This window comes from Astyanax mexicanus, chromosome 10 (assembly GCF_023375975.1).
Source record: "Astyanax mexicanus isolate ESR-SI-001 chromosome 10, AstMex3_surface, whole genome shotgun sequence".
In the NCBI taxonomy this organism is placed as follows: domain Eukaryota; kingdom Metazoa; phylum Chordata; class Actinopteri; order Characiformes; family Acestrorhamphidae; genus Astyanax; species Astyanax mexicanus.
In genome coordinates this window covers 16,249,384-16,270,271 of record NC_064417.1, presented here as the reverse complement: position 1 = coordinate 16,270,271, position 20,888 = coordinate 16,249,384, and the positions used below count along the sequence as shown (strand labels likewise).

Below are 20,888 nucleotides of genomic sequence, written 5' to 3'. Positions count from 1 at the left end.
GTGCTGGCTGGTATCTGCTATGGTGTTGCTAAGGTGTTGCTATGGTATCCGGGGTGGTTGCTAAGGTGTTGTTAGGTGGTTGCTAAGGTGTTGCTAGGCGGTTGCTAAGGTGTTGCTATGGTATCCGGGTGGTTGCTAAGGTGTTGCTAAGTGGTTGCTAGGTGGTTGCTAAGGTGTTGCTAGGCGGTTGCTAAGGTGTTGCTATGGTATCCGGGTGGTTGCTAAGGTGTTGCTAGGTGGTTGCTAGGTGGTTGCTAAGGTGTTGCTAGGTGGTTGCTAAGGTGTTGCTAGGCGGTTGCTAAGGTGTTGCTAGGCGGTTGCTAAGGTGTTGCTATGGTATTTGGGGTGGTTGCTAAGGTGTTGCTAGGTGGTTGCTAGGTGGTTGCTAAGGTGTTGCTAGGCGGTTGCTAAGGTGTTGCTATGGTATCCGGGGTGGTTGCTAAGGTGTTGCTAGGTGGTTGCTAGGTGGTTGCTAGGGTGTTGCTAGGCGGTTGCTAAGGTGTTGCTATGGTACCTTGGGTGGTTGCTAAGGTGTTGCTAGGTGGTTGCTAGGTGGTTGCTATGGTGTTGCTAGGCGGTTGCTAAGGTGTTGCTACGGTATCCGGGGTGGTTGCTAAGGTGTTGCTAGGTGGTTGCTAGGTGGTTGCTAGGGTGTTGCTAGGCGGTTGCTAAGGTGTTGCTATGGTATCCGGGGTGGTTGCTAAGGTGTTGCTAGGTGGTTGCTAGGTGGTTGCTAGGGTGTTGCTAGGCGGTTGCTAAGGTGTTGCTATGGTATCCGGGGTGGTTGCTAAGGTGTTGCTAGGTGGTTGCTAGGTGGTTGCTAAGGTGTTGCTAGGCGGTTGCTAAGGTGTTGCTATGGTATCTTGGGTGGTTGCTAAGGTGTTGCTAGGTGGTTGCTAGGTGGTTGCTAGGGTGTTGCTAGGCGGTTGCTAAGGTGTTGCTATGGTATCCGGGGTGGTTGCTAAGGTGTTGCTAGGTGGTTGCTAGGTGGTTGCTAGGGTGTTGCTAGGCGGTTGCTAAGGTGTTGCTATGGTATCCGGGGTGGTTGCTAAGGTGTTGCTAGGTGGTTGCTAGGTGGTTGCTAGCGTGTTGCTAGGCGGTTGCTAAGGTGTTGCTATGTATCCGGGGTGGTTGCTAAGGTGTTGCTAGGTGGTTGCTAGGTGGTTGCTAAGGTGTTGCTAGGCGGTTGCTAAGGTGTTGCTATGGTATCCGGGGTGGTTGCTAAGGTGTTGCTAGGTGGTTGCTAGGTGGTTGCTAAGGTGTTGCTAGGCGGTTGCTAAGGTGTTGCTATGGTATCCGGGGTGGTTGCTAAGGTGTTGCTAGGTGTTTGCTAGGTGGTTGCTAAGGTGTTGCTAGGCGGTTGCTAAGGTGTTGCTATGGTATCCGGGGTGGTTGCTAAGGTGTTGCTAGGTGGTTGCTAGGTGGTTGCTAAGGTGTTGCTAGGTGGTTGCTAGGTGATGTATATGCATAAATTAGATTAAATGGTGTTTGCACGTTGCTACGCAACGTGCAAATACATCAATCAGCTATGCACGCTAGGTTGCTTTGGCCGTTCGGGGGTGTCCAAACTTTTGACCCGTGGCTCCATTACACACAGTACTGGGGGGGCCGGGGTGTCCAAACTTTTGACCCGTGGCTCCATTACACACAGTACTGGGGGGCCGGGGTGTCCAAACTTTTGACCTAATGCTGTTTTATCCCATAGCTGCTCCATTACACACAGTACTGGAGTTCTAGCTACCTGTCCTTCGATCTAGCTGCCGTCCTCCGATTGGCCCCATTCATTCCAATGGGGCCACTTCGTACGACAATCGTACGAAATCCGTACGTCGTAACTTTTCGTAACGCATATTTTCGGAAAGAGCTCAATAAGTTCTACAGGTCCTCAATTGGTTTCATCTTCGTATTTCAAAAATTGCGACGTCCACGGGCGTGCAAAGTTCTGCCCATTCATTTTCAATGGGCAAAAAAACGCGTACTTACGAAGTTTTTACGAAAAACGTAAGTCCGATCGGAAAGCTGTATACAAGCCCACCATTCCCGATATGGACGCACGTTTTCTCTTTTGAACGAAGTCGATATTTCGAAAACTGCGGCACTAGTTAACCGGACAAAAAACAGGTGGAATAATAATAATAAGAAGAATAAGACTTAAGAAGAACAATACTGTGATTGCATACTGCAATCACACTAATAATAATAATAAGAAGAAGAAGAAGAAGAATAAGACTTAAGAAGATCAATACTGTGATTGCATTACTGCAATCACACTAATAATAATAATAATAATAAGAATAAGACTTAAGAAGAACAATACTGTGATTGCATTACTGCAATCACACTAATAACTAGATTGCAGTTCCTACAGAAACTGCGAGTGTGATTGCAGAGCTGACCGGGGTACCCAAACTTTTGACCAGGTGCTCCATTACACACAGTACTGGGGCTCTGGGGTGTCCAAACTTTTGATCCGTGGGTCCAATACACACAGTACTGGGGCTCTGGGGTGTCCAAACTTTTGACCCATGGCTCCATTACACACAGTACTGGGGGGCCGGGGTGTCCAAACTTTTGACCCATGGCTCCATTACACACAGTACTGGGGGGCCGGGGTGTCCAAACTTTTGACCCATGGCTCCATTACACACAGTACTGGGGGGCCGGGGTGTCCAAACTTTTGACCTAATGCTGTTTTATCCCATAGCTGCTCCATACACTCACAGTACTGGAGTTCTAGCTACCTGTCCTTCGATCTAGCTGCCGTCCTCCGATTGGCCCCATTCATTCCAATGGGGCCACTTCGTACGACAATCGTACGAAATCCGTACGACGTAACTTTTCGTAACGCATATTTTCGGAAAGAGCTCAATAAGTTCTACAGGTCCTCAATTGGTTTCATCTTCGTATTTCAAAAATTGCGACGTCCACGGGCGTGCAAAGTTCTGCCCATTCATTTTCAATGGGCAAAAAAACGCGTACTTACGAAGTTTTTACGAAAAACGTAAGTCCGATCGGAAAGCTGTATACAAGCACACCATTCCCGATATGGACGCACGTTTTCTCTTTTGAACGAAGTCGATATTTCGAAAACTGCGGCACTAGTTAACCGGACAAAAAACAGGTGGAATAATAATAATAATAATAAGAATAAGACTTAAGAAGATCAATACTGTGATTGCATTACTGCAATCACACTAATAATAATAATAATAATAATAATAATAATAATAAGAATAAGACTTAAGAAGAACAATACTGTGATTGCATTACTGCAATCACACTAATAATAAAAATAATAAGAAGAAGAAGAATAAGACTTAAGAAGAACAATACTGTGATTGCATTACTGCAATCACACTAATAATAATAAGAAGAAGAAGAAGAAGAAGAATAAGACTTAAGAAGAACAATACTGTGATTGCATTACTGCAATCACACTAATAAGACTTAAGAAGAACAATACTGTGATTGCATTACTGCAATCACACTAATAATAAGAAGAAGAAGAAGAAGAAGAATAAGACTTAAGAAGATCAGTACTGTGATTGCATTACTGCAATCACACTAATAAGAAGAAGAAGAATAAGACTTAAGAAGAACAATACTGTGATTGCATTACTGCAATCACACTAATAAGAAGAAGAAGAATAAGACTTAAGAAGAACAATACTGTGATTGCATTACTGCAATCACACTAATAATAATAAGAATAAGACTTAAGAAGATCAATACTGTGATTGCATTACTGCAATCACACTAATAATAATAATAAGAAGAATAAGACTTAAGAAGAACAGTACTGTGATTGCATACTGTAATCACACTAACTAGATTGCAGTTCCTACAGAAACTGCAAGTGTGATTGCAGAGCTGGCTGGGGTACCCAAACTTTTGACCAGTGGCTCCATTACACACAGTACTGGGGCCCTGGGGTGTCCAAACTTTTGACCGATAGCTCCATTACACACAGTACTGGGGCTCTGGGGTGTCCAAACTTTTGACCAGTGGCTCCATTACACACAGTACTGGGGCTCTGGGGTGTCCAAACTTTTGACCAGTGGCTCCATTACACACAGTACTGGGGCTCTGGGGTGTCCAAACTTTTGACCAATAGCTCCATTACACACAGTACTGGGGCTCTGGGGTGTCCAAACTTTTGACCGATAGCTCCATTACACACAGTACTGGGGCTCTGGGGTGTCCAAACTTTTGACCCGTGGCTCCATTACACACAGTACTGGAGTTCTAGCTACCTGTCCTTCGATCTAGCTGCCGTCCTCCGATTGGCCCCATTCATTCCTATGGGGCCACTTCGTACGACAATCGTATGAAATCTGTACGTCGTAACTTTTCGTGATGCATATTTTCGGAAAGAACTCAATAAGTTCTACAGGTCCTCAATTGGTTTCGTCTTCGTATCTCAAAATTGCTATCGTATCTGCTATGGTGTTGCTAACGTGTTGCTATGTGGTTGCTAAGGTGCTGCTATGGTATCCGGGGTGGTTGCTAAGGTGTTGCTAGGTGGTTGCTAAGGTGTTGCTAGGTGGTTGCCAAAGTGTTGCTATGGTATCCGGGGTGGTTGCTAAGGTGTTGCTAGGTGGTTGCTAGGTGGTTGCTAAGGTGTTGCTAGGCAGTTGCTAAGGTGTTGCTATGGTATCTGGGGTGGTTGCTAAGGTGTTGCTAGGTGGTTGCTAGGGTGTTGCTAGGTGGTTGCTAAGGTGTTGCTAGGTGCACTCAAGACCAAGGAGATGATTGTGGATTTCCGTAGACTGAAACATTCCCATCATCGATCATTGATCACCTGTTATCATCGATGGACAGAACATTGAGAATGTTCATCATATAAGTATCTCGGAGTCCACCTGGACAACAAACTTGACTGGTCGGTGCAGACGAGTGCAGCATATAAAAAAGGACAGAGCAGGCTTTACTTCCTCAGGAAGCGTAAATCATTTAATGTGTGTAATGAGTTTTTGCACACATTCTATCATTCTGTTGTGTCGAGTGCTGTCTTCTTTGGTGTTGCCTGCTGGGGAAACAGCATTACTGTAAGGGACAGGAACAGACTGGATAAGGAAGTGTGTGTCAGTAATGAGACGGAAAGTGGACTCTGTGGGTCAGTTAGTGAAGAAGAGGATGAGGTGTTTAATGCAGTGTATCCTCAGAAATAGACACCCTCTGCATGGGATCCTGGCAGCTCTGAGGAGCAGGCACAGTAATAGACTCCTCTCTCTCTGCTGTAGGACTGAGAGGTTCCGGACGTCATTCGTTTCTGCTGGAATTGAGACTGCTTAGCACCTGATGTGTGTACTTAATAGGCACAATTAGCACTTTTTTACCTGAGTATGGACTCTGTTGTGTATGCTTTTTGTGTTGACTTATTTATTATTGTTGTGTACTGTTGGACAACTGAATTTCCCCATTGGGGATTAATAAAGTAAGTAAGTAAGTAAGTAAGTAAGTAGGTACGTATGTCGGTAGGTCCGTAGGTAGGTAGGTAGGTAGGTAGGTAGATAGATATCGGTGGCTTAGTGGTAGTGATGTGTAATGTGCTTGTGTGTAAAAAAACATGTTAACTGTAAAGCATCCTTGGGTTTCTAGAAAGTTCAGACAGAGGGTCCAGATGCAAATAGAAATAGAAGCTGACATGTTGCTCTTTTGTCTCATATTCATCTTTTAATGTCAATCCCAAATGTTTTCAGTCTACATCCAAAATAATGGGACTGGCCTCACTGTTCCAATACTTTGTACATTTGGAGGGACCATATATACTCAGCAGAGCTGAAAACCTACATACATACATTTTGACTCAAGTCCTCACTCTGGATACCTGCTACAGCTCACTTCTGAGTTGCCTTACCTGGTCTAGCTGAATGAGCTGTGGGTATGCCCCTGGCATCTGAATGGCAATCTTCACAATATCCTTCTGCTGTGGCATTTTCAAATGTTGTTATTTTTCCTCCTGAATTCTAAGAGGGAAAGTGAGAGAAAAAATACCAAATGAAAACTGAAGTAGAATAAAAAAAAAAAGAAAGAAATCTAAGACGCCACTGAGACCTAACATCTGGACCTAACATCTGAAAAAACTATCTAAGGACCTTTTGAAGGAAATAGTGCATGAAACTGTCTGCTGCTTATTAATGTTCTACTATTACAGTTAAATAATACAGTGTCCAGATTTTGCTGTGAAGGCATAGCTTAGCCTTCAGCATCCCTGCCAAGAGACGCATCCATTTGGGAGAGCATGCGATATTCTGTTACCTGTTAAGCTTCCATTGTCTTTGAAACTGGATTTAACATTACATTTAACAACACCATTTTTACTGTACCATAAACTTATTTTAGGCTTACAAATACATTCTATGAAAAGGATAACTGTGCTTTGTATAATATCATATTAAATGTTACACGTTACAGTTACATTTGGTCACACCTAAAACAGATTTAAAATATTGGTATAGTTATCAGATTGATCAAAATTGTAATACAAATTGCCCACTTAAATAAACATCTTAAAACATTGTATTGTTTTTATTTTAGACCAGCTATTTTAATTTTATAGTGTTACAGAGTTATAGCAAGCCATTTATAGAACTATTCCAAACTTCATTATATACATTTTTATATTATTTTTCTTTCCTCATTTTTACATTGTACAGATGAAAAGTCAATAAACTCATTCATTCTTTTAATTGCAGATAACAGAGTTTTTTCGTACAAAAGAAAAATAAAATGTTTCCGAACATTATTTGCATCATGGCGCCCCCAAGCTGGACCTGTTTGCTGCTCTCCTTGCAGTACACAAACGCCATGCACTGCTAGTATATGACAGAAAAACTCATTTTGGATTTACTGGCTTTATTCCACCAGAGCTGCAAACCATTGTTGGCTCCCACAGCCGCCACCACCTCCGCCGCCAGGAAGACCCAGCGACACAGACACCAAGAGTGCGCTTCAGAGGTAGCAACAAAGGAGAGGCAGGAGGCAGGGGCTACATGTTAAGCTAAAGGCTCGTGCTATCCGACCACCGCTGCCTAGCCTCCTGATAGCTAACGTGCAGCCTTTGGAAAACAAACTGGACGAGCTAAGAACAAGGGTTACATCACAGCGGGAATTAAGAGAGTGCTGTGCTCTTATTTTCTCCTTATTTTTTAGATAAAGTACCGGACAGCACTATTTAGCTAGAGGCTCATACACAGGGGAGCTTGGATGGCAGCCTCCGGTAAGGCTAAAGGGGGAGGTGTGTGTGTTCGTAAACAATGCATGGTGTGGCGACATACAGACCGCTTATAAGCACTGTTCACCAGACGTGGAATTCATACTGCTAAAGTGCCGTCCCTACTATCTACCACTGGAATTTACTGATGTTTTTAGCCCTCTGCAAACTCTATGATTATCAGCACGCTGGAAACGGCTCACCCTGATGCCGTCTTCATCACCGCTGGAGTTTTTAACCAGTGCAACTTACAGACCGTTTCCACAAACACTATCAACATGTGGACATTCCCACACACGACAAGAACACCCTAGACCATGTGTTCAGCAATGTACGCGGTGCATACAGGGCCGCACCTCCGTGTTCCTGTACCCAGCCTACAGACAATGGCTCAAACAAGCAAACCCTGTTACCAAATCGATGGTCTCTGGAGACTAAGGGCATCCTGCAGTCCTGTTTTGCTACGACATACTGGAATGTGTTTCAATCTGCCGCCACAATGGAGGACTCCGCTGTCTGCATATAGGACTGTGCTAAGAATGTGTCCGGATACATGGATAACATCGTGCCCACCATAAATGTGAAGAGATTCCCCAGTCAGAAGCCCTGTATCAACAGTCAGGTACAACCAGTGATGGTATAGTTACTCCTTTAAAAAGTAACTTTTGGATAAAAAGTAACCATGGATTTGTTTGTGTCGCTGTGTGATGTGTTTGTGTGTGTCGCAAAGTCGTGTGTGAGTGGAGGGGGGATGGGGAAGGGAGCGCGGTGTCTGTGTGTGTGTGGGTGAGTGAGGTGGAGAGAGAGGGGGTTCGCTGTGAGTGTAAGTGTGTGAGGTGGAGAGATGCAAGGTACAGAGGGAGAAAAGCCATCACAGCGGCTAAAAGAGGCAGTATAGGGAGAAACTAGATAGCTTCTACTCCACCACGGACTCCAAGCAGATGTGGCAAGCCCGGAACAACACAGACTACACAACCACCACCAGCTTTGAGAAAGTGGTTCTGGCTCACATCCAGTGCAGCATATTGGACACCCTTGACCACCTGCAGTACGTCCCAACAGATCCACCTCGGAAGCTATATCGCTGCTGCCCTCCACTACTCCCTCTCTCACCTGGAAATCAAAGGCTCCTACATCATGCTCTTTGTGGACTACAGTTCTGCCTTTAATACGGCCTTTCCCCACAAACTTACAAAAAACTGTCTATATTCGGCCTGCACCCCACCTATTTGCAACTGGCTTTTGGACTTCCTAACTGGCAGGCCTCAAGTCTGTCAGGCTTGGGGATAGGACTTCAGCCAGAATCACCACCTACACAGTAGGGCTGCAACTAATGATTCTTTTGGTAGTTGACTAATCTAAAGATTATTTTTTCGATTAGTCAACAATTTGTTCTGAGATGTCCTCCATCTCTAAAAACAATAGAAACAGCTAAATATGAGATTTAAAAAGGCATTTAACTGTCTACATGTTGCTTAAACATGGAAAATATTGATATTTAGTGATTATATATGTAATCTGTTGTGTTTGGGCACTTTTGAAGACACAGACTAAGTTGAGTATAACCTGTGTGAGTGAGCCACTTGCACATCTTCCATTGTGCTTCTTTCCCAAGCACTTTGTGTAATGCGGTACTGTTACAAATAAACAATTAGTCGATAATGAAATTTGCAGCCCTACTACACAGGCACCTAAGGTTGGGCGGTATTGAAGTTTTTCATACCGCCATCAAATTATATGGCAGTATACAATATTACCGGCAAAGGTCCAAATTAAATAAATAAATAAATAAATTGTATGTGTGTTCATTATTTCGTTTTGATATTTTAGAATTCATTAGATTATATTTCTTTTAGCATTTTGAGCTTTTGAGTTTAGAGCTCAGAGCTCATCCGCATGTTGGAATGGTTTGTCTTGTAGAAAAATGCACGCGATTTATATGCTGACAACAGTATGATTTGTTACATAGAACATAGTTCTACATCACGTCACAGACCATTTTCTTCAGCCGACAGCGTGGCCTGCAGACTTATTTTTACAGCGCTCAAGCTAGCCGCGAAATAACGACAAAAAACCCTAAGGAAACTGCAGAATTCTGTATAGGATTAGAATATAAGCACAAGGGAGATAAAAGCACGTGTTTTATAGAGAAACAGGAGATGAGGAGTTGGAGTGGGTTATTTATACACCAGAACACCCCATGCGGCAGGATAAACTGATAAATCTGATCATTTCTGTGAAAATAAGTGAATCCTGTAGAGTTTGAGTTTTTGCTGTATGACCTCCCCAGTGAGAATTCCCACCCCATAACCAATCAGTGAGCTCCAACTGCTTACCCCTCCCACTGCCCTTTCATTGTGGGTGCGCAGAATGTCTTAAATGTCTTGTTTTTTGACGGTTAGTATACCGTCACCATTTTACAATAACGTCACCATATTTAAATACCGTGGTATACCGAAATACCGTCATACCGCCCAACCCTACAGGCACCCCACAGGGATGTGTCCTCAGCCCTATCCTCTACACCCTTTCCACCCACGACTGTGTCTTTTCCCATAAGGACATCACCATGCTGAGTTCACAGACAACACGGCAGTGACAGGATGTATCAGTGGCAGAAATGAAGTGGCTTACAGGGGGGGAGGTGACAAGACTGGTGTCACTGTGTGAGGACAACAACCTCGCCCTCAGTGCGGACAAGACAAAGGAGCTGATAGTGGACATGAAAAAGAAGAGGAGAACTCATCAGCCACTGTTCATCCAGTCCTCAGGAGAATATTAAAGCTTTGTCCTTGATCATTTTAATTGCTGGGGACTGAAGTCTTTAAGGAAATGTGCATTGTCTTACGCTGTTTACACTTAAGAAAAAATAACTGATTTCCATTTTTTTATATTGTGACAAAAACTAATTGTGACCTCATTATTGTGAATCGAATTGTATTGAATTGTAAACAGAGTGTATCGTTACACCCCGAGTGGTTATTTGGTTAGGGAATGTGGTTATGTGGTGAGGGGGTGCGGTTAGAGAATTTGAGGGATAGGGAGTGTGGTTATGTGGTTAGACAGATTGGTTAGGGAGTGTCTTGGGATGTCAGTGTTGGGGAGCGTGGTTATGTGGTTAGGAATGTAGGTGTTTGGGGATGTTAATGATAGGGAGTGTGGTTAGGGAATGTGAGTGTTTGGGGATGTCAGTGTTGGGGAGTGTGGTTATGTGGTTAGGAAGTATGAGTGTTTGGGAATGTCAGTTTTGGAGAGTGGGGTTAGGAAGTGTGAGTGTTTGGGGATGTCAGTGTTGGGTAGTGTGGTTATGTGGTTAGGGAGTGTGAGTGTTTGAGAATGTCAGTGTTGGAGAGTGTGGTTAGGAAGTGTGAGTGTTTGGGGATGTCAGTGTTGGGTAGTGTGGTTATGTGGTTAGGGAGTGTGAGTGTTTGGGGATGTCAGTGTTGGGGAGTGTAGTTATGTGGTTAGGAAGTGTGAGTGTTTGGGAATGTCAGTGTTGGAGAGTGTGGTTAGGAAGTGTGAGTGTTTGGGGATGTCAGTGTTGGGTAGTGTGGTTATGTGGTTAGGAAGTGTGAGTGTTTGGGAATGTCAGTTTTGGAGAGTGAGGTTAGGAAGTGTGAGTGTTTGGGGATGTCAGTGTTGGGTAGTGTGGTTATGTGGTTAGGGAGTGTGAGTGTTTGGGAATGTCAGTGTTGGATAGTGTGGTTATGTGGTTAGGGAGTGTGAGTGTTTGGGAATGTCAGTTTTGGAGAGTGTGGTTAGGAAGTGTGAGTGTTTGGGGGTGTCAATGTTGGGTAGTGTGGTTATGTGGTTAGGAAGTGTGAGTGTTTGGGGATGTCAGTGTTGGGGAGTGTGGTTATCAAAACTAATTTATTTGTATAGCGCTTTTTACAACTGGTGTTGTCACAAAGCAGCTTTACAGAAACATGATCATAGGAAAAAGAATCAGACAAAACAATAAACATAGTAAAAACAGAACACAAAATCCCCAAGGAGCGCGGAGGCAAGAAAAAACTCCCTCAGAGCTGCAGGAGGAGAAAGAAACCGTGGGAGGACCAAGACTCACATTAAAGGGGGACCATCCTACCACTGGTCAAACGGCTTTTAAATTTATTTTAAAAAGTCTTTAAACATCCAATCAGGTCTTACATATACAGGGGTATAGCAGCGCCACTAATGGAAGCAGTTAGATTTCATGTAAGCTTGGATGTAATCAGTAGTGGAGAGTAAGATGGATGACGAGCAGCTGATCTGTGGTTAGAGTAGAGGTCTGCGCGGGACTGTTTTTTTAAACCCGCTCCCGCCCGCTCCCGCGTCTTTTTGTCCCGCTCCCGCCCGCTCCCGCAAAAAAATCACTTCTTTTAATCCCGCTCCCGCCCGCCACATACACATTCCCGCCGCTCCCGTCCCGCAGTCCTAATATGAATTGAATTAATTACATTTAGTGCTTCAAATTTACATATGTATTTATTAAAACAGCAATTCAGTTCGCAGTCCAAACACATGCCATCAGGTGCATCAAGAATCCTAGAAGTGGATTAGAAGTGGATCTATATTATATAAAATAATAAATGTAAAAATATATAAAATTAAATTCAATTAGTTTAATTAATATTTGTATTATTATTATTATTAATAATAATAATAATAATAATAACAATAATAATAATAACAATAACAATGTTATTGTTATTGTTATTATTATTATTGTTATTATTATTATTATTATTATTATTATTATTATTATTTTGCACCAGTATAGTAAATGTCGTCCTTTAAAAATCAAGAATTCTAGAGTTAAAAAGATTGTTATTTTTATTAACCAAAAAAAATTCAATATACAATACTTCTGGTATGCTGTGCTTGGCTGCAAACCACAAAACGTAAATATACATAAATAGCAGATGGCTGTAAAGAACAATTCAAATGAAAATGCAGCCTATACTATGAACGAAGCAGAAACATTTTAACCCGTAAATAGGAGTAATATCAGATGGCTGTACAGAACAATTGAAATGAAAATGCAGCCTATACTATGAACGAAGCAGAAAAATTTGACAAAAAATTATTGAAAAAAGGCAGTGAGTAAGGGAATATTTTACAAAAAGTAGCGAATAAATAAAACAGTGAGGTAAAGGTCTGCGCGGGACTGCTTTTCTAAACCCGCCGAGTAATATCAGATGGCTGTACAGAACAATTCAAATGAAAATGCAGCCTATACTATGAACGAAGCAGAAAAATTTGACAAAAAATTATTGAAAAAAGGCAGTGAGTAAGGGAATATTTTACAAAAAGTAGCGAATAAATAAAACAGTGAGGTAAGGGTCTGCGCGGGACTGCTTTTCTAAACCCGCCGTAAATAGGAGTAATATCAGATGGCTGTACAGAACAATTCAAATGAAAATGCAGCCTATACTACGAACGAAGCAGAAACATTTTACAAAAAATTATTGAAAAAAGGCAGTGAGGAATATTTTACAAAAATATATATATATATCGTATAAATAAAATTTCACCAAATAAATTCTGGACGCTGTGAGACCTTTTTCGTTAAGGACATGTTGGAACTGAAATTAGAGTTCTTTAATAATTAAATAAACAAACAGGGGGCTACACTAGCCTACTTCAGATTCCCATGAAGGAAAAGGATGTTGCTCACTGTAGAGGGCTTTAGCACGCTGCGTCTCTCTTCCAGAATTCGCCCACAAACACTGAAGGCTCGTTCCGATGGTGCGCTGGATGCCGGTATGCAGAGAACATGACGGGCAAGTTTACTAAGTGATGGAAATTCAAGCCTGTGATTTTTCCACCACTGAAGAACCTGGTGTGACCCTGATTCCTCAGTTGTGTCCAATTTTACACTTAAGTAGTCATTTATCTCTGATTCTGCTGTCGTTGTTCCATCCTTTGCCATGGAACCCTTGTCCTCCCATTCCTCAAACTCACGGAAATGCGCTCTCTTTGCTGGAGGCTGAGGTTCGTCATTTTTGGACTCAAACATCAGGTTCGCTATCAGCTCTTTCACAGCATTCATGACATCTGCTCGTGCGTAATTGTCTAGCATCTTTAGGTGTCGAAGTTTTGGAGTGAGAAATGTTGCCACTCTGTAGAGCCTGTGGACAGCATTTGGTGCTGAATTGTCAGTTGACATAAGTTCGTTCAGACGTCTCACACACACAGAAGCAACTTCAGTCAGCGCAGGTATAGCCACTGCATCGGTGCAGTGCATCATTAATTTGACAGACCATGGAAGCACTAGAGATCCACTTAGTGTTGAGCTGTCTGATTCCAAATCATTTGTTGCGTCTTTGAAAGGCTTCAAAAAGGACACAACCGTTGTCAGCATGTTTTTGTTGATGCACCCGATCTTGCCATATTGATTATTCTCCAGCAGTATTGTGGAAATTTCTTCAAACTGTTGCAAGACAGAATCTGTCATATCAAAAACTGAATTCCACCGGGTCTCTACTGCCTGTTTCAGCGATTTCGTCAGTTTGCCTTGTTGTCCGGAATGCTTGAAGTATGTCACCAACTTTTTAACATCTGTTATAAGCTGAGAGACCTCGCACGCATTTTCCATCACGGCAGTGGCAAATGCACTCGACAAAATCACGTTGAGAATGTGTGCACTGCAGTTGATTCTGGTGAAGTCACGCAAACTAGAAACCATATTCGCCCCTCTATCAGTTACAAAGACGATCTTATTGACCATGTTGGTGCATGTGCAGTCAATACCAAAAACACGGAGGTTTTGGAACAACAAAGATCTAATGTTGTCCCCCGTCTTGCTGGTTCCTGGCTCAAATGGACTTGCAAACAACACCCTTGACACAAGATTGTAGCTGTCGTCTATGTAATGTATAGTGGCTGAAAGGAAAGATGTCTTCCTGTAGTTTTCCGTCCAAATATCTGTTGTGACAGCGCACCCGTATTTGCTGATGGTCTCCGTCATTATGTCTACCAGAGATCTTTTTTGTTGTATTGCTTCTTCTTCAATGTGTCTTGAAATAGTTGTGGGATGGGGCAACATTTCTTTGACGTCAAATTTGCCAATCTTCGCTGCAGTGTCAACCAAGTGCTGTGCAAGTTTGGAAAAGCCCTGACCAGAGACTGTATCAAATGGCCGTATGTCCTTACAGACAAATTGAACACATTTTTCGGTCGTTTCCTTCTTTAAGTTATTTGTCACTTTTGTGGTACTGGTGAATGACAGTTTTGTCTGCCCCTTCAGAGCTGTGCACCTGTGACGCTTTAAACCAGAGGTACCTGATTTGTGGCTACTGTACACAAACACTTTGTTACATTTATCACAGCAAGCAAATGGTAGACGATTTCTGTCTCCATTAATCACAATTGAAAATGACTGCCATACGTCAGACTTGCCTGCAGTTGGCTTAATTGTGGAGTATTCACCTGTCTTAAGAGCATTTTCCACAGCTGAAACTTGTGTACCATCTACGGGCTCCGCCATTTCTGTGGCAAAATTACAAAATGACGCACAGTGCACGCTTCATGTTCACGTGATCAGATGCTTAGCCAATATTTTTAAATAGTGTATTGCTCTCCTATGATTGGTTGTTTTCCTTCTGTTCATTATGCATGGGAAGCATTGCGTGATTATTTTGATTATCATTTTCCTAACTACTTATTCATTTGCGGAGCGGCACCACAAATGAGAGAGGTGGAGTGAGTGCTGGCGGAATAATTCAGGTGAGAACAACCCAAACGGGCAGGTGCTTAAGCAACCTCCGCCCCACATACACACCCCCCCCCCCCTCCTCTGCACACGCCTGCTGGAGATGCTGAAAATGTGTGTGTGTGTGTCCATCCTCCGAGAGATTTTTCTTGTGTTTTTTTGTTGCTTGCATGGGAATCATAGCGTGATTATTATAATTTTCTTAACTATTTATCAATTTGCGGGAGCGGGACCACATGTTAATGTGGTCCCGCTCCCGCATGGCCTGTATTGATTAAATTACCGCTCCCGCCAATAACAATTCAGTTTTGTCCCGCGCCGCAACATATTCTGACGGGTCCCGCGGGTCCCGCGGGACTCCCGCGGGAGTGCAGACCTCTAGGTTAGAGTGTGTGAGTTTGGGAATGTCAATGTTACGGAGTGTGGTTAGGAAGTTTAAGTATTTGTGGATTATGTAGTTAGGTAGTGTAAGTGTTTGTGGATGTCAGTGTTAGGGAATTTGGTTATGTGGTTAGGAAGTGTAAGTGTTTGGGGATGTCATTGTTAGGGGGTGTAGTTATGTGGTTAAGGAATGTAGGTCTTTGGGGATGTCAGAGTTAGGAAGTGTGGTTATGTGGTTAATTCTGTTAATTATGCCAATTATGCTATTTCCAGGCTATAAGCTGGGACTTTTTTTCACATGCTTTGAACACTGCAGCTAGTATAACATATTTTTTTGTTTACGGGCTAACAAGCTTCAAACATGTCTTACTCATCTAAATAAATTGTTCTCAGGAGAGATAAATGTGTAGATTAAGTCAGGGCTAGTCAGTGTACCGTTTATCAGTTAAATTTTCTGACCTGTTGGGGCGAAATTACGAAAATAGAAAAAGTAAAACTCTATTATTCCATTTTTTCCATTTGGTATAGTAAAGAAGAAATTGGATTTTATTCATTTGTTCACAAGTTTCTAGTTCTCCCCACAATCTGAACATCAGGAAAATTCATTTTCTGATTTTTGCGCCTTGTAAATGCACATGCTTGGACCATCAGAACAATGGAGAACACGATGCTCTTGTGTGATTGGTCAGTGAGACTGAGTCATTGCGAGAGGACTCATCATCCACATTTCAATAAACAATGGTCGACAAGATGGATGATATGGACGACTTTGAGTTTCTGCTTGAGAAAAATTTTCACATCCACAGTGAGAAGAAACGTTTGACCAAGTCATCTTAAGACATGCATATGCAGCGTTTGGGGCTTGTGGTAGTGTGAGGACAAGTGGCCAGGAGGTTACCAGAGAGAGGTGATGCAGAGACGTAAAAACAGTCTGGAACCAGGTAGTATCCCTTTCAAAGTGTTTGTGACAAACGAAGCACCCAAACCCAAAAACAAAATGAAACAAAACAAAATGTACAATATTTTACAAACTATTTACAAACTATTTTCAATAGTGTACCCGCCTGCCCTTAAATACTTTTAGCCCACCTCCGGCTAAACCAACAAGCAATTAACTAGTGAGCAGGTGGGTAAGACAACTATACATGATAGTTATTATACAATATTAACATATTTACATATAATAAGACATGCATGTATACATTTGGACGTCCAGGTAAGTATTGATAATTATTTTACAATGTTAATGCACTATTTTGTATGTTTTCTTTTGCACAGGTACCCCCAGGCTCCCCTGCCCCAGAACACCCCTTGGTCTCTACCCAGACCATAAGGACCCGGGTGGCTCGCACGCCGCCATTTTTACAGGATTCAGGTAAGTACTGTGTTTGTTATATGAATGTCTGTGTAGGGTTCTTGGTAGATGGTGATGTGTTCAGGGGCCTGACATCATCACAGGGCTCTTATTCAAGATAATGTACTGAATAATCATTAATAAAAAATGGTTAGTTTTCTAGCCAACACCTATTCAGAGCCGTTCTGTTGATGTTTACGTTACGATTTAGGTGACCTAGCTAGCCGGTTTATCTGTTGTTTTCAGTTTACTTCGTTGATCAGTATGTCTTAATTTTGCTTTTAGCTGTAAATTAAAGTGTTGTAGCTAGGTAGCTACTTATCTAGCTAGGTTGCTTGATTTTTTTTTTATGTAACTAATTTAAGAAAGCCGATGTTAGAGTTAACTACTAGCTAACTAATTACATTTGTCAGCAGTTACCATACTTAAGTTACCATAGTAATACCATGTTTTTATACAGCTAACATGTAAAAAAAATGGCTTAAACTAATAATAAAGGTCCAAGCACATAGTGCTGGTACCTTATTGTTTTTGTCGGGTTTTTAGCGTTCAAGCACTGAAGGTGCATAGAACCCTTTTGTTTTTGATCAGATTTTTCTTCTTCTTCTTATTATTATTATTATTATTATATTTCCTCTGAAAAAGCAGTTGTGCTGCTTAAACCTTAAGTCGTAGAGACATAAAACTTAGTAGGGAGATGTAGGATCAATGCATCTCGGTAACTGATTTACTAGAGACACAAACTAAACCAGAATGAAACAATGACACGGTCAGAACACAGATGATAGAAAGTCATGAAACTTGGCAAAAACACAAGAGACATCATTACACACGTTTTTAGTATTGGTAGGACTAACTCCACCCAACAGGACGTCAGCCATTTTGAAACATCTGCATTTTACACAATTTTTTTGCATATTATGTCAAACTATTCGTAGGAAATTTGTTGAAGTCTCTTGGTTTTTGGCAAAAATAAACAATGAACATATCTGATGATAAATTGAGAAGGAATAGCCGATATCTCAATTGAAGACAAAATGGAGGATGATTAAATCAAAACAGGAAGTTGACAACTTGGTAACGCTAGATATTTCGAAGATGTTAAAAAAAAAAAAGCTTACAAAATTTGACAGGCCTGTTTACCTGAGGCTGTTCTTTGATCTAGAATTAAAGTTTCAAATACATGTGTTTTAACAGCTCTGTAGCTCCATCTATACTCTAAATGAATATTTGACGTGTTTGGCAGGATAGAAAACTCTTGAAAATTGCCACACTCAAAAAGACCTCAAAATTACTTTCACCGCTTTCTCAGTTTGGCACCGAATGGTCAATGGGGGGTGCTATAACTAGGAAAGTTCATTTTTAAAATTCTGCTTAATAACTTCAGAACCGTAAGACCTACATTCATAATTCTTTTCTAAAAAAACTAGTACATGTCATTCATACTGTAATATTTTGACATCTAATTGGTTTTGCCAAAATAAGTACAGTGGCTCTGACAAAACTGTAAATACAACTATGTTTAAAACGTCCTTTGTTTATTCATAATTGCTTATGGTCTCAAATTAGCTTTATTCAAACTAGTCTCCAGATATTTGACATAAGACCTAAATTTTGGACTTGTTGCACACTGTAGAGTCTGTAGGTAAATATTCATTAAAAACAATTGTGAAATTGTCACTTATAATAGTGTCCAGGCATTAAGCAACCCATGCATCCTTGGAATTTCTAACCTAAATTGCTGTAACTCTGCAGTATTTGCTCTAATCAGCTCACAATGTTAAACACTTATGTACAATATTGCTGTGATAAGGTGCCATTTAATTCAGAATTAGATTTAGAAAAACTTTGTAATTACATGACATGTCAGAAAACGCACTCCTGTGTGTTATGGTAAACTTGTTTGGTCAAATATTTCAGCTTATTTTGAAATGGTCAAAAGGTCAATCTGAACACCACTTTGTAAACATTCTGGTTGAAGTCTCCTGATCAAAAAACATAACATGTAGACACCTTTTGACTAACTGTAACTCACTTAATGAATATTCTACAAACTTCAATAGATTTGTATGTGAATTTTAGCACTGATCATGTTCAACAGCCTCTGCTCAACAATAATAACAGGTGCAAGACTGTTGATAATCTATAAATGTGACAGGGTGTCTCCAATTATATTAGACCTTCTAACACATCACCATCCTGTGCTCTAGTAGGCATCATTGTGCCAGTTGGTGCTTATTATTATTATTCCCTAAAAAAGGTTGTAGAGCAGTAACCGTAAGTAATCTAAACTTCAAATTTGGCATAGAGGTACAATAATTGACCCACTACTCAGGCAAAAGAAATGACCTCAGTTGGCCTGATGATGGTGCTATAGAGCAATGTTTTGCATTTTGGTAAATATTTCAGCAACTTTGACATGTAAAGTTTTCTGCATCAATAAATAGAAGTGTTTAGCTCCGCCCACATTCACCGCTGTCATATATAGCAACATCTACAAAACACAACATTTTTCTACTGCTTGTGGATTTAATTCTATAAATGAATCAAGGTCATATCTATAATTAATCTATAATTATACCTATAATGGAATTTGGTAGTACCATTCACTGATCGTCATTAAATTTGAAAGTTATGTTTAAAAAGACATTCTTTGATTGCCTGTAAATTGTGATGTTAATTGGCCACATGGTGGCGCAATTTTTAAAAACTGAGAATAAGCCTTTCTGCCTTTGTGCAAAAAACGTTTTATAACTTGTTATAGAGCACACTAAGCTTGACAATTTTTCAAATACAAATCTGTTAGAAAAGTGCACAGTTATTGTTATTTTGTTATTCAAAACTAGTCTGTGGGTTTTCTTCAGATTTTCCCCAAACAGGTCTCAAAATAATAAGAATTTTAAAGTAAATAATTATTAAAGAAACATGGAGATTTTTTTTATCTGTTGACTCAAGTACATGAATCAATCTGTGCATGCTGCGTTTCATTTAAAATTGGTTCTATAAGATTGTAACAATATGACTAAAATTCAACCTTACCATTAAACAAACTATTAAAGATTTGTTTTGTAAAAATTAATAAGCATGACAATAAATTCAAAATTGTAAATACTTGAAAAATGTTGCTTGAGTTCCTATTACTCCAATCAGGGTTCATACACATTTTACAAGGTAAAATTCAAGCACTTTTCAAGCACTTTCAGGGCCCATTTCTAAGTTTTTCCTGCACCTTTCAGCTGTAGTAAATTAATTATAACAGTGATATCTCAAAACTGCGATTCAGCGATAATTAATATTTCGCAAAACTATTCTCCACACTTCACAGTGACTATACTACTGAGAAAAAAAATACTAAGTTAGTAAATAGTAGAAATTATGGATTTAGTGGTGTCACTTTCACACAATTTAAATACCAATGTTCTTCACCTTATGTTTACCCTATTCATGTAATTGAGCAGTTACTGTAATATGTCAAAATTGGGGATGAGTTAAGAACATTTATACATACATATACTCAAAATTATTGATTTGCTTTTGGTCACACTGCAAGAGATTGTATTATTTTATGTGGACACAATCAGGATTGTGTTTGGTAATTGCAGAAGGAGAAGAAATCAAATCAAAAGTTTTATGATTCAAAATGTATCACCTGTCTATAAAGTTTGCTTGCTATCCAACTTGATTGTGTCAATAATGAAACAGACACAAAAGATTACTAGGCAAATAACTTTCAATCTTTTTTTACTGGAAATGTAGAGATGGGTAACCCAGGTCCAGAAAGTAAAAACCCAAGGTTTTTGTACCAACCCCCTGTGCGGCTCTGCTGCAGATAAAAAAGCCTGGGTTTGTATTTTCACTTTTTGGACCTGGGTTACCCACCTGTAATATTTTTCTGACAATTTAGTTTTTTCCCGGGTGCATTGTACAGTCTGAGTGTTACAATCATATAAAAAAGTAAAAAAAAAAATAAATATATGTTTTTACAGTTAAACATACACTGGGGTAGCACGGTTTGACAGGGTAGCAGAACTCAACAGAACACCAGCACTGTTAACGTGTCGTCAGCGTCCTCCGATCTCCGGGGATGTTCGCCTGGATTCAGTGGCTGGAACAATCCGACCGCCAGCACTGTTAGCGCGGCATCAGCGTGCTCCAATCTCCGGGGCTTCAGTGCCTAGAACGTCCCGCTCGCCGGCACTGTTAACATGGCTTTCGGCTTTTAGCATAGCTCCAGTCGGAGA

The 20,888-nt window shown here is 40.9% G+C and overlaps 1 protein-coding gene across 7 annotated transcripts in view; it reads right to left on the bottom strand.

The window, feature by feature from the left end:
* Window positions 1-20,888, bottom strand: part of elmo3 (engulfment and cell motility 3) — a 394,497-nt gene that overhangs the window by 304,586 nt on the left and 69,023 nt on the right. For 6 of the 7 annotated variants that reach the window (XM_049484514.1, XM_049484516.1, XM_049484517.1 and 3 more), the window contains exon 2: window positions 5,861-5,969. In XM_049484514.1, coding sequence (XP_049340471.1) covers window positions 5,861-5,938 — 78 coding nt within the window. In that variant the 5' untranslated portion in view covers window positions 5,939-5,969. Of the gene's footprint in view, window positions 1-5,860; window positions 5,970-20,888 lie in introns of those variants that run through there. The other variant, XM_049484518.1, reaches the window with a different exon arrangement.